General features: G+C 35.6%; 1 protein-coding gene across 3 annotated transcripts in view; it reads right to left on the bottom strand.

Annotated features, from left to right (window-relative positions):
• ATP9B (ATPase phospholipid transporting 9B (putative)) overlaps positions 1–15,071 on the bottom strand; it is a 166,512-nt gene that overhangs the window by 46,198 nt on the left and 105,243 nt on the right. For all 3 annotated transcript variants that reach the window (XM_032998843.2, XM_032998844.2, XM_032998845.2), the window contains one exon: positions 7,396–7,556. In XM_032998843.2, the coding sequence (XP_032854734.2) occupies positions 7,396–7,556 (161 nt within the window). The remainder of the gene's footprint in view (positions 1–7,395; positions 7,557–15,071) is intronic.

Genomic DNA, 15,071 nt, shown 5'->3' with positions numbered 1-15,071 from the left:
ATTGGGACAGACAACAGGACTCCTCTACCAGACTCTTTTCATTGAAAATACTACAGTATAACAAGGAGAAAAACACTGGAAGTGACTTGCCTTACACTGGTTAGCTACAGTTTTACCCTCTCTTACTCAATCCAGAGCCAGTACTGCGCAACCAGTATTTGTATTAGGTATGTCTGCTAACTTGCTGAGTTAGGGATAATATAAGAATCAGTGGAACGCACTTCACACTGTGGTCTGTGTTAGTTAACACGAGGAACAGCAAAAGGTTTACACCTCTTAGGGATGAGAACCTGCTAGTTAGCCAGTCAAGTACAAAGGATTCTGCCTAGCTTGAGAAAAGAAACACGAGCACACTGACTTTATTTAAGAACGGCAAGACATTTACTCTACCCAGGAGTATGCAGGGTAAATGAAGGATGAAAGCCGCTCATTGCCTCACTTCAAAGAGGCAGTTGGGTTATAAATACTTTTTTTTTTCTGTCTGAGCTACCGAGACAGGAATTCTACGATGAAAGCTCTACTTGAGAGCTGCAATCTCAGGTACGTGACACACAGAGAGAAATCCTCATGGCTGCTCTGCCACTGGAGACCTATAAAGTCATCCAGATAGGAAAAAACTATCCTTCAGTAAGATTAAATCAGAAAAGTCCCACAGCTGAAGTGCATCTTCACTCATATTTTCACTTGCATCTTTAAAAAGCATGTGCATTACCTGGTTTTGATGTTCCAGATGCTCTCGATATGCATTTAATTATGATCTTACTTAAATATAGTTTACAGGTAAGAAAAAAAAAAAAAAAGAAAAAAAATTTATATTCTAAGCGAAATTCTGAAGATCATATTTGGGTTATGTTAGTACCCAAAACTGTACCCAATCCCCTATGGCTATAGCCCCTAACCTTCTCACATCCCTACCTGCCTGAAACAGCCATAAGCTATTCGCAGATATACAATCTAGAAACTGATATGGAATTGGTTTAATATTATTGGTCAAAAAACAACCACATGTTTTACTTCAACATGCCTGGAAAGTTAAATCTTCACAGAAAGCGATTTTTGGAGCCTGTCAACTTCTATTAACTGACACTAAACAAATAAAAATAGAACAAAACAGAAGTTACTTCTTTTAAACACAATATTCTATCAAGATCTAAATAAATAAAAATCAACCCACTGCTCATCCCTTTGATTTCCCCTAATTCCCCTTTTCCATATTTTATTTGGAAAGGAAATCTGAATATAATATTCCTTTTGTGTTTAGCCCACTATATATATTTTTATTTGGTTTTCTCAGCTATCTACCTGATACTCCCAGGAAGAGCCTCAGATCTGTGTTCTCATTTGTTTCATAATTGGTCTCACTAGTTCTCTTGGACTAAATTTTCTGAACTTTGTCTATTATACAAGCATATAAAAGGAAATGAAAGAAGGTACGCACAGCACTTTACGTAAAACCTAGGCAATGAATTTACCTTTAAAAAAGAACCCAATCCCACACATTTATGTTTAAATATGTATGGCAAAAAAATGTGTGTCAACCCTGTATTGCTCTAGTGACTGTGGCACGTGTAGTTTTTCAAGGGCCACATGCAACCTTGGTACAGATAATTAGATGTTGTAACATAGGTAGAACTTAAAACCTCAGGAGGAAAACTGGCAAATAATTAATGAGAAAATTCATCTATGAATTTCTTACAGGCTGAAAACACAGTAGAGTGCAAAATACAAATAGAACGCATGTCAAACAAGCACCCTGGCACAAGAGCTGTAGCATATGCAGCTCAGAATAACAGTAACTGCTTCCCATTAAAGATGTTTCTTGGTTATTTTCAACATTTACCAGGTCAGATGCCTTCTTTCATCAAGCCTCTTATACAATATTGACACTAGAGGTCTAATACAAATAATTCTAAAAAACATGAATATTTTTAATGTCTTCCAGACAAATTTGGCATTACTTACCGTAAAACTATTAGATTAAAACCAGAACACCAGCTAGGAGAAAATAGGCAAAGTTGCAAGGTTAAAAAGGAAAAATATCTACTGCAATAGCTCAGTTAAAAAATGCCTTTTAAAAAAAAAAACCTGATTGTGCTTTCTCTTCTGTAGCATGAATATCAGACATTGTAAGAAAAGCACAAAGCTACCTCAGGCAGTAGTACAGCACCACACTGGGCAGAGTAAAACTTACTCTTAGCACGAGACATGCACCATAGCTCCTGCTGCATGAAGAAGTCAAAATTAGTTTGTAAAATATAAAGAAGCTTCATCTAATATTTTTCAGTCTCTGTACTGATTGCATTATATATCATGGTATGGTATACAAGCATAATACACATTTATAAGGACTGCTTAAACTCTTTTATGAGTAGCTCTTCAGCTCTTTCTTACTGAAAACTTTGCATCATGTATCTAATATATATACTGCCTGTATACGTGAGACTGCATATACTGATACTCTCACACCTATACGTTATACAGACAGCACAAACTACAATATGACTGAAAGCAGTGTGGATGGATTGCTGCTGTTAGATAGCCACTACAAACCTGCATAGGTGTGAGCTCCCTGGATCCCAGGAATACACAGAAATTCGTATTTCTATGATCCGGGATTTGATTAGATATTAATGAATTTCAGGCAGAAGACTTCCTAGCAGTATTTTCCTCGCTGCCTACTGAAAACAGACGTAAACTGACTTAACTTGAAGGATTTTCTTTAACTGCTCCTTGTAAAGACCCAGAAAAAAACAGCCAGGAGCCAGGTAGTGCCCCAAAACTTTCCTACTTAAGTTCAAGGCAGTTCCTTCCAGACATTTGGGACAGCTTAGTTTGGCAGAAAGGAGGTTTGGGGTGTCTGAAGGAAAGGACAAAAGACATTTCAGCTTCTGTGCACACCAAAACTAACGGTTCCTCCTAAATAGACAGCTGATTAACACCTGTCAATCTGCTACTAGATAGACAGACTGGACAATACACATTTTTACCAGATCCCCAGTCAATTGGTCACCTTATCATTTTATGGTAAACCCTCTACATTTCTTAACAGCTAAGCAAAAGAATATACAGCTACAGGATTCACATGCCTGTATACAAGAGGCAGTAATTTCAACAAACTCTGCTTGGCTAAGCCTAAATTATCTTGAAAAACTTTCCTGGCTACCTTTTTAGGGGGAAAAACGAAAAACAAAGAAACAAACAAAAGAACTCAAGTCAAAGTGCAACTCACTTTGTCTTTCAAGGTGTTGAAGAAGACTGGACAATGAATTAACAAATTCCCATTACTCGGTGGTGGAGGGGATCCAGTTTGGTGGTGCAGTACCATCACTGAGGCTAGCCTTCTCGTTGGCATGGGCTGTCATTTCTGAACCCATTACTACAGCAGCTCGAAGGTGAGCTGATGAAGAGATGCTACAACCAAATGCCAGGAAAAAGGACGGAATTGCTTTGTGGCAAGGCTCTCTAACAGCCCGATCAGGTTTTCTGCACCCAGATACATACTGGGATTTTCAGCTCAGTAGTTGAAAGCGGGTATCTTGCATCCCACATTGATTGAAGCCTCTTCTATTCTCCTGTACTTAAAAATACAAATATTGGTAACTGTCTCTCTGACAGCTTTTTTAAAAAAAATTTAAACTAAAACAACTGATCAAATTAGCAGCTGCAAAAATTAAAGAAAAAGCTCCTCAAGACTTACATGATTTGCATGGGAATTTTAAATGTGTATGGTAAATGTCTTCTGTTTCACGCAAAAGGGAAATTAAACTCTCCTGATGAAAATGTCAGCATGATTTTAAAAAGATAAAATTAAAAAGAATGTATCTATAGCCACAGTGATAAACTGGGTAAGCAGGAAAGATTGCATACCAATGACAAAGCTTTACCTCATCTTCCCCCACATGAGGTGCTGACTTTTCATTAGCATGACTGGGTTTTGCCCTCTACTTTTTGTCGTTCAGAAAATAATCCAAAAAAAAATACAAGTTGTTCAACAAAAGGACCTTACACTCTTTCAAAATTAAAAAAAAAGAGAAACACCACAGGCCTAAGAACTTCCATGCTGGTATTACAAAGGGCAGCAGCATGGATGTACCTGAGGACACATGCTCCCTCCCAGCCCGCTAAGTTATAATTGCACTAGGTGATACAGACAAAAATTTTGTAAACTAATGGAGAGTGTATTTCAATCAATGATTGTATTTAAAAGAAGTAATGAAATGGTCTCAGTGACACTGGAGGAACCTATGGATAGACATTAACACATCTCAAACTGGCTAGAGCCAACTAGAAAAAAGCCTAAGAATACTGAGGAACATAGGAAAACTCAGAGAATGGGAGAGCATAATGCTAGAGAGATTTATTTTGTTTAGGACAGTCTGTCAAGGACTTGCTTCTATCTTCCTTTCCTAATAAATTCAAATAGATTAACTCTGTAGAGAGGCAGATTGCCTATGGAGCTTCCCGGGCTTCCTCAATCGGGAAAAAAGAACTGCCAGTTACAGAAGAGTTATTTTTAATGACCAGAGTTTTTCAGAGTGTGGGGCTATTCAAAACATTTTGTGCATACTGGTTCCAACACAACCAATCAAAAGCTGGGCTGAGCTTTCAATATTTATTTACTACTAGTTTTTCTCCATTTTTCTCGATTCCTTGTACACTACAGAAAGTGTGCAGTATTGTGGGCTGAGCTTTTTTGAGGGGGCATGATGGGGGTGAGTGCTAGTTGTTGGGATATTTTTTGTTTGGTTGTGGTGTTGGCTTTTTTTACAGCTGCTTTATGTATATACTGCTGAAGTCTTAGATGCTCCACAGTAATGCCCCTCACACAATGAAGCAACACTGATCTAGAGGAAGCTTTTAGGAAGCAGTTGAATCACAAGGCACAAGCTCTTCCCCGAAAGAAAAAAAAAAAAGTTCCTCTTCCTATTGATTATAGGAGAGGCTGCACAGGAATCAGCTGAACTCTGCTAACAGTTATCTCCTCCTGAGAAGCTCCATGTAACAAGTCTGGCCATGGAAAATTATTTTTATTGCGTACCTGGAATTTCCCTTGCCCTGCAAACCAAAAGCCAAACGCAACTGCAAAAAAGCTTCATATTCAGAAACTTCCTCAATTCTCTAAAACTATCCATCAACACATTTAATCCATGCATGAGTTCAGATATGCTTTGCCTGTACCAGTCAATCCTAATCTCCCACGTTCACTTCCTTTACCTGTGAAAAGTTCATTATTTTCCCCATAAAACTATTCTAAAAATAATGAGAGGACACAACACCCGGTGCTTCAGTGTCATTAGTCTTGTAATCTTCAGCCCAAGAGTTTAAACTCCAGATACAGTTTAAAGAGTATTAATTTCCATGCTTAACATCCAGAAGCAACGAAGAGAAGTGTAGTTATATTTGAACACCAGCCTGAACCCCAGGAGTTACTTATTTCGCTAACAGTGTGGGAAGCGGCCGTGTATAGGAATGATGTGAGCTGAAGAAAATTTGGTATAGGAAGTGATGAATCTTTAGAGAGAAAAGCATTCTCTGATAGACTCCTGTCCGATCTTCCATAGAGTAACTACATGGTCCATCTCAGAATGAAACCAATCACGTTGTCTAATACTTCTGCTTTGTATAGTATCTGCCACAAGCAATCAAAAAATGGGATTAAGTATATCCTAGAAAGTATTTTTGGAAAAGAACTATTCCACAATACCACTAAAAAACACAAGTTGAAAATAAGCTGCTTAATCAACATGGTTTTCAGTGGCATACGTTGAACTGTCAATATTGAGTCAAATTTACTTACACCACCTATATGCTCTTAATCCTCTTGCATCCAGTAACAAAGATATATCTGTCTTTTAACCATTTTAATAAGTTTTGGCTTAGTATGTTTATTATGGAAGAACAGTGACCAACAAGTGCTCCTTTATACTCTTAGCTCAATTTTCCCTTCCCCAGCATGTCTTTGATGACTTAGCACATCTTTCAGCAATATGTAGCCTTTACTTATGACTTGCATGCAGAATTTTTTGCCTCTTCATATGGATAAGTTGCTTAATACTCAATAACTGTGTGTACGGGGGGAATGACATGACCTGAACAGCAGCATCATGCAAGCAGTAAGGGAGTTATGACAATGACAGTGTTCAGAAACATACCACAGAATTGAAACATGAATGTATAAATAAAAAAACAAGAGCCAGTTAAAGAAAGTGGAAGCTGTTCTAAGATGACCACTCTCTACAATGAGATCACCTCAAGTCCCCAGCAGATTTACTGGAACCTTCTCCTTCAACTTCCCAAGAGAATCAGGTGCTCTTCCAACACAAAAGTAGTATAAAAATAGAAGTCTTTTCAATTATAAAACCTTAAGAGAGATACTTCCTAAGTATCAAGTCAGACAAATATGATAGAGTTTCCTTCACACAGATGTGTACTTAAAAAATGTGAAAACAGTAACACATAAATCATGTAAGCTTAGATTAAAATACCTAATGAAATCCTCTTTTTTTTTTTTTTTTTTTTTTTTCCTCCTTATATAACATGGATTTAAATATTGTGTGCAAACCTGAGGGGATAGGTCTTAAATCTATCTATGGTTTAGTTGCTGCTACCTCTGTGGCTAGCCACTGGGCTTAGTAAATGATGTATCTCAAGCTGAAGTGTTCCAGAGAGCATCTAAAATTAACAGTTGCCTTAATCTAAACACCGGGTATTTTAACAGGAGAGAGTATTTCCATTTTGCAAAGACAATACCCACAGAAGGAAAAAAAAAAATCATTTCAGAGTCAGTGTTCTCACTTCTTTGTCCACAGAAGACTTGATTACACACATGGATATTATTTCCTGTTCCAGTTTATCTGCAATTTGAATATACAGTACTCATGCTTAATGAATTAATTCATTCAGGGAAAGTCTCTACTTGGTTACACATGTTAAAAATCCTCTCACTGTAAAAGTGCACCTACATTATTCAGCCATTCCACTTAAATTAATCATTGTTGTAGTAAAAAGTCTGTATTTTAACCAGAGAAATTGACTGTTTTCAGTATTTAAGGTATTAAGAATAAAATTCCAAAATATACCTAACAGTTCATTCAGATACATGTTTCCTAAAACCATGTTCTCAAATATACCAAGATTGTATCCTTATTAATACATTTATGCTAGTAAAGGATTAGATATCCTGATTACTCCAGCAAGATGAACATTATACAAAAAAAATACAACAGTATTGTTTTCTGTACAGTGATCCTTCAAGAATCAGCAGATTTGTTGGCACCTTCTCCTTCAGCTTCCTGATAAGATCAATTTCCTTCGCAATGAGAATCAAGTATAAATTTCAAGAAAGCCACATTCAGTGAAATTAGACATCTGGTTTTCTTTCATTCTTATACATACCTGATTGGGATGATATAGGAAAACAGGAGGAGGAACCGGAAAAGGTTGCGATACCATGGGCCTACAAATCCTTGCAAGGTTACCATAACAACTGATAGTGCAACTAAAGCCAAAAACAGGGCTTTGGTCAGTTGATTCAACTCCAGGTCCAGCAAGCCAACCTAGAGGAAGAAGTATAAATCAAGTTAGTCATGAGCTTTTTTTAAATTGACACTTTTGCGATGCAAATAATTAGCTAGTATTGGCTTTTTTATTCCTATTAAAAATCCATGCACTTGTAACAATTAACTGCATTTTGATAACTGAATTGATTATTGGTCCTATGCTTGCATGCAATGGATGTTCCCCAGGTTCAGGACAATAACAGTTCCCAGAACCAGTGTGAACTGTCCCAGCCAGGCCTTTTGAACGCCGTTACGTCTGCCACATCCCTCCCCCATCTCCTGATCCAGGACAGGAACACAGGAAGGCAAGGAGAAAAGACAATTAAAGATGAACAAACGACCAGGAACAATTTTCTTCTGTCATGCGTGCAGCAAGAATCTGGCACTGTATATTTTATTTGTAGGGTAGCTACTGCTGGAAGATCAAAAACCTGTTAGATTCAAGAATCAACAGACAAATGTGACAGAGCTACCTTCTCATTTATAGAACTAGTGGACTGTAACTTGTAACTACAATTCCATTGTGGTCTGTAAATCTGAACTAATTTCACAGAAATAATTCTTAATTGTTTGAAGCTTTTGGTTATTCCATATAATAATAAAAAAAAAAAAAAAAAAACAACCAACAATCAAGTGGAACATCCATTTTCAAACCCAAGTAGTAAAACAGAGCTTCAACTTTTCATGAGTAAAAAGGTATTTGATTTAGAAACGTTTTAGCAAAAACATTAAGAGACGCTGTTTCTCATGAAAAAATATTTTTAAGCTATGTAACTAAGACTCTCACCATTTCAATAATGTATGCTGTAAACTAAGTATTTATACTCCACTTTTTGGGATGCTCTTGTAGTCAGTAAAATATGTGGGAAAATTATGTCAGGAAGAGTTTCCTAGGCCCTGTCACAGATGCCCCCTTTATCTCCAAGTCTTGACAGTAAGACCAGTAAAACATAACACTTCCTTAGATAACAAACAGTCTGCAAAAGAAGCACTTTAAATATAGTTCTTAAAAATTCCAGCAATCTTGCTTATACACGGGCTGTCCCTTCCCTAGAGAATCAGGCAGCTGAAGACCACAGCGGCTGATTTATCAGCTGCATTTAAAAAGCAGCACAACGAGAACAAATATCTTGCAATTTCCGCTGCTTCAACTACTATATAGTTTATGCTTGAATTATTGAGAAAAATAGGTTTTTGGATTAAAATGAAGAAAAATTAAGCCAGGGAAGTAGAGCATGTTTCAAAGCCCAGATCTTTTTGCGTTGACAAAGGCAGCCTAAGTTTCAGGCCTCGCTGAGGATCAGATGAAGTCATTATTCATTCAGTCAGGGAAAAAAGACTCAATTACCTCAACCTAAAGATGCTATCAATGAATGCAAAGTGCATATTTTACTCTATTCATCCAAATCCCATTAAAAAGTGAAAGGAATGATTTAATCTGGCCTTCTAGAGTTGGTCTTTTTTTGTAATAAAATAAAGAATCACTGTCTTGCAATATGCATAACCACTACCTCACACTTTTTTTTCCTGCATCATGGTATAGAAAGCCTATCTCTCCCCTCAGCTCCCCCCTCAGCCCCCCGTAAAAACCCCACCACAGAAGAGAAATGAATAAAGAGTTTCTTTGGAAAGAATGCCACTTTTGGGGCAGAAACATTAAATTTAGTCCACTGCACACTGATACATAGCTAATTCAAAGTATTAATACCTTTCTAATTGATGAAGACAGATGTGAATTTAAGTTTGGAATCCAATAAAAATGTGTCTGGAGAGATATTAAGGGAATAAAAAAGTTGACGATGAAAAATTTTCACTCAATAAATCCCTTGCTCAACAACATCTGGTTTGTTACTAATGTCATCCTTTTTCATATAGATCACACTACTGGCCATAGACAATTGTAGTATTTTCATTTACTACAGCAAGTTGAGGCAATTGCAAAACCCTGCTTCAGAAGGTACACAAAGAAAGTAAGTTTTAATAGAAATGCATTCTCCATTTCTCAAAAATTAGTTACTATAATGTACTGAAATATACTTAATTAGTTTAATTCTGTGCCTTTCCACTTAAACAACTTCTGCACTCAAACTAATGAAATGCTGTTGAATTATCCAGATATATTTCATGTACAAATTCACTAACATTCTCTGAAATTCATCTGAATATTGGAAAAATGGGTAAACTTCATTTTAACTACCTTGTGATTTCATCAAAGCATTTGTAAAACATACCATCTTAAGAAAGTGATTTCTTTCCTTTTACAAATAATCATAACCAGAATAATTATGACAATATAAGAAATAGATGAGTTAAAATTGGAGTAATTTTCCACATTTATTGCTATTTCCTGTATTAGAAAAGCAAATTTTCTTTTACTTGTCATAATATTTGTTCTATTTGAAACAACTGTGTTAACAAAATTAAACACACCACTGGAAATTTTAATCTCCAAGGGAAAATTTTACATAATGTCTAAGTCAACCACAATAGTTTTGCAAAGGGGCTGCTCTACGATAATGAGCACAATAATTGCCTGTATAATCTAAAATGCTACTAATGGCAACAACTGCAACTCCATTTAGCTCCTCTTTAATTTATGCATGAAGTTTTAAATAGCTAATGGTTCTCAGTAAAATAATGGCTTATACCATCAATAAAAAGTATGGCATTACCTACTTGCACCAAAAAAAAAAAAAAAATCATTTAAGTTTTCAAAATACTTTGTTGTTGAACAAGCGAACGGTTAAAGGTCTAAACTTCACATTTTGGACTACAAGGTATAACTTATTATCTTATGAGGAAGATCTTAATTTAATTAGCAGAAGTTGAAAGCAAGAACAAAAAAAAAAATCCCTTCTGACTACTAAAGTAGAACATGAACAGCAATTTTGCTATTGCTGCCCTAGATGCTTAACTTTTGGGAAAGGTTACCCTCGGAAGCTATTATTGTAGTAATAGAACAATTCTTCTAACATTATAAAAAGCATATTACTTGGAAAATGGGAACATTTTTTAATGCTGGAATACTGAAATGCAAAATTTTATAATTAAATGTTGCACAATGGTAAAGATTTCTCAAAATAGTCTAGTTCAGTCATTTTTTATTCAATTACAGTTTAAAGTGCGTTAGAAATAATTGCTCATAAATAGCCTTTTTAAAGGCCCTAGTTTAATACTGTTGAAGTATTAAGGCACTATCTTAGGAAACACTTCCTACTGCAACCAAATTCCTCCACAAAGGTAATCAGTCTGGTTCTGCACTGACAAACACCTTATTGACTACAATGAAATTTCATGGTATGTATGTTTGAGATAGACTTTGGCTTTAATTGGCACCGTAAACATAAGAATTTTCTTTCCTATTCTTAATACATGCTCTGAACTTAACTTTATTAAACCTCAAATACTAATCAATTATTTGTATTTTCATTAATTCTAAACTTAGATGTAACAGCTATGCAAAGAGTAAGGCAAGCATTTAAAATTATTCAAATTCAAATAATATATCTTTCTTCTTTGGGCTGACAAAAACAAGCTTTGCCTAAGAAAAAATGATTAATGACATTTCATCATGTATTAAAAAATATTTTTTATATAGACTACTATATACAGCTAGCTGCATATATCTGAACCCCTACGGCTTTCTTCAACAATCCATTAAACATTTCCTGTAGTTCCTAGGAATAACAGATTAATAATCTGTGTTCAAAAACTAAATAAAGACACACATCATTATCTGTGTACCTTAATCTTTGACACTAAAAACACGTACAGCAACTCTGGAATCTGCAAATATTTCTTCTTTGTTAAATCTCCTAATTCTAAGGTTAGTGCTGAGATTCAAATTCTTGACTACTCAGCAATTCAGGTAACCACCTCAAGGTAATATCACTACAAATCAAAACAAGTAAAACGAGTGAATTCAAGTTTAGGAAGCATCTTTCCTTAATTCACTGTACTCAAGTAATGGTCTGACAAATATGCATCTCTACAAGCCTGTCTTGATTAACACAAAACCCATCGAATCTTGCATACAGCATGTTACACTTTTAAATCAGTATCTTACTCATTCTTTTAAGCAGTAGATTCAAAGGTGGAAAACCAAAGAAAACACTGACATGAAGTGAACATTCAGTGAAAAAAGTCCCATATCCATGTTTTTTTTCTTATATTTTCAAACATCCCAATCACTTGTTCAGCTTCAAGAGCAACAATGACAAACCTTGAAAACATTTTCTGTAGCACTAAAAACCTATGACAAGTTTTATTCATTTTAGAATTAGAGCAATAATGGTGGTGGGTTCTACTTGACTTAGTAAAACTGAAATAAACTTTAGGGATTTAGACCACTTCAGTGGATTTATACAAAAGTAATAACCAGAAAATAGTCCATTTGATTCAGTAACATTTTCTGTATTTCCTTTGGCAAAAAAAAAGAAAAAAAATTATTCATCCTTCATGCTAGCTTTAATGCAACCCAACAACACTTTGACCAAACTGAAATATTTGGCATTATGTTAATACTGCAGGTTTATGGAACTGAATGATGTCTGATTTCAAGAAACATTTTTAGATATTTAGCATTAATTGTATCCCCAAGGAAACAAATTACAATTACTTGTCTGTATTCTTACAAAAAAACAGCCTGTATCCAACAGATTGGCATTTAAAACAGTAGAAATATTTTAAAACTCGAGAAGAAATACATCATTATCATCCAAAGGAAGAGCAAGCTGCAAGCAGATAATGTTTTTTTGAATGTTTTGATGCGTATTCAAAAACAGAGGTTTAAATCCTCTTAAAAGCGAAATACATTTATTACAGTTTGAAATTACCCTTCTGACTTGTCTGGTTTTACTTCAACAAGCTATTCATAACTGCGTAGTATCTATGTTTGAAATAAACTAATCACTTCAGAAACAAAATTCCCTTTTGTAGCTAGTAATATCTATAAGGCTAAAAGAGAATGAAGACTCAAAGACTCTCTCTGCCTCCTTTATTCGACCATTTTATATCCTTGCCTCTTCCAGACTCAGCATCATCTGAGTTTGGATACTCAAAGTGAAACTTGAAAGTCCTTTGCAGGTTTTTAGAGATGCTTAACCCTCTCTAGTTCAGTCTACTACAATAAAAACGGTAAGTGAGCTGCATTCACAACTGTACCGAAATAGTGGACTCAGCTGCTTGGAGGGACTCGTTTTGCCAAATACTGGCCATGGATTGCATAACCAGGTGTGCCTTCTTTTTCAGTTGTGTCCCGATTTATCCCGAGGCCAACAATATACTCTATCTGTAGTAAAAAATTAGGTTTCAAAAGTTCAAAATGAGAGAAATTGAAGGTGAGCCGTTCTTAATACCCAGTTAACTATAAACCTGGTTTTCATTAACCCTTTTGCAGTTTGCTCAACTATCCCAATGTCTCTAAACACCCTTCAGTCTGACATCTCTTTTTAGAATCACTCTTTATGTATAACAACGAAGCCAAATCATTGCTGTTTGCCTCTACCTCATTTCAGTATTTTGCTCTAACTTGACTGAAGGCTAAAAAGACAGGCGGCAGCGAAAGAAATGCCATGTATAGTTTGGTCAGCAGAGGGTGCTCACGATTGGTGCTGGCTGCTGTTGCTGAAGCTGGCTGTGGTACAGCACCTGCACAGGGCCACCTCTGCTGCTGTAGGACCTGCCTTGGCCGACAGCATTTAGTATTTTGGAAGGCTCGGAGTTAATTATTCGAAGGACTTGAACAGTTCGGATTGTGTACTGAAACGATTATATTTCCTTCTTACCAAAAAGGAAGAGCACTGTTCACAGACCTTTCCACGGTTCACAGACTTGTGCCGTAAGTGACCGTCAACACATCCTGTGTGCCCATATGTTCTCTGACTTTGCCCTGTATTTGTCACACACAGGAATGATAAAAAGCTGCACAGAGCATATTAAGAAACTGAAAAGGTTAATGGCTTCTTAAACCCTGGCATCCATATAGGGATGGGGCTGTATCAGAAACACACCCTCCTCCTGTTAGATGCTATCAGTTGAAGACATTTTCGAGGCTACCCATCAATTTAGAATAATTACTTTAATAATCTAAGCAAACTACTCATATTGGAGACTTCAACAAGCAGAAGCATTTGCAGACCGAAACTCTTACGACATCCATTTTTTCAGTTCAAAACAATCTAGGTACACAAGATTTCATACAGAATACATTCAGAGTTTCTAAGCACTCACAATCCTCCTTATGTCTGATCAAAATGGGTAAGACATGGAATTCTGGGGGAAAAGAGATCAGGATTTAAAGAGGTTTGATTTTACACTGGGACACTATCTTCAGATTTCTAGTTCATCTCTTTTACAAATACATGTTATATCTTTAAGCTACTGATCATCACCAGCTTCAGCTGAAGACTTTTCTAGCATACTGTCGTGTAATCAGTGCTTTTAATGGTCAGAATACAGAATAAGCAGCTTTACACATTACTGTTATTAAAACGTACTCAATGGAGATAGCATTCTTTCAAATCCAAGTAGATTAAAAAGACATGGCTTGCTTACTCTCAGATGAAAATAATTAGGTTTGCCAAAGTAACTGCAAAACTAGCATGGGGAGAACCAGTCCCAAAGTATTTATTGTGTAGAATTTACAGTTATATGAATAAATAATTATTTTTAAAATGTGATATATGTAAAAAAAAAAAAAGTCAGTGACATAGCTCAGTAATAGGTACTACAGCCTTCAAGAAAATTATAAAAGGGACCTAACAAATTGATAGCAACAGCTAACTTTTTCAATTGTGTAAATTTTGGGAATTCTAAATCAGCACTTCAGACCATACAGCTGACTGATCTAAACAACTTTTTCCATACAGACAGCTGCACACCTTTCGTTTTGTCACTGTAGGGACGGAATTTGTGCTTTATATATGTGTCACACTGTATGTTTATTAAGATATCACAAGTGAAATATCTTGAAAACAGGTATCTAAAGAAATCCACCATTTGCTTACTCCATATTAAAAATATGGTGTTAGTAACTCAGCTCTTCATAGACTATCTAGATTAAGCTATTAACAGAGATTATTACATTTTTTTTAAAGTGTTTATCTCAAAACAGGGCTGAGGGAAGAGAGGTCAGAGCTAAGGTTATCAAAACATACATCAGTTTTTTCATTAAGAATTCAATTAAATAAATGAGGCCAAGAACCCATGAAATTTAAGCTTGTTTTAAGTTTTACAATTTCATTTTAACCCAAATCAACAGTAAGCTTAAAGCCAGCTAAGGGTTTTTTTCCTTCCTTCTTACTCAAGGGTAAATTGAGAAGTGAATTTGAAAATTTCTTTCCATGTGAATTACATAATTTTATTTCATTATACCTTGGCATTTTAAAAGTTACAAGAAAGCTGGGAAAAAACCTTAACTGGAAAGCAGTGGCATACATTAAGTTGGTGCTTATACCATAAAAATACACAGAAATCTGAGATACAATCTTTCTTCAAAGAAGTGCAATTGAA

The sequence above is a fragment of the Tyto alba genome, unplaced genomic scaffold (assembly GCF_018691265.1).
Source record: "Tyto alba isolate M040663 unplaced genomic scaffold, T.alba_DEE_v4.0 Super-Scaffold_48, whole genome shotgun sequence".
NCBI lineage: Eukaryota > Metazoa > Chordata > Aves > Strigiformes > Tytonidae > Tyto > Tyto alba.
This window is presented reverse-complemented; position numbering and strand designations above follow the sequence as displayed.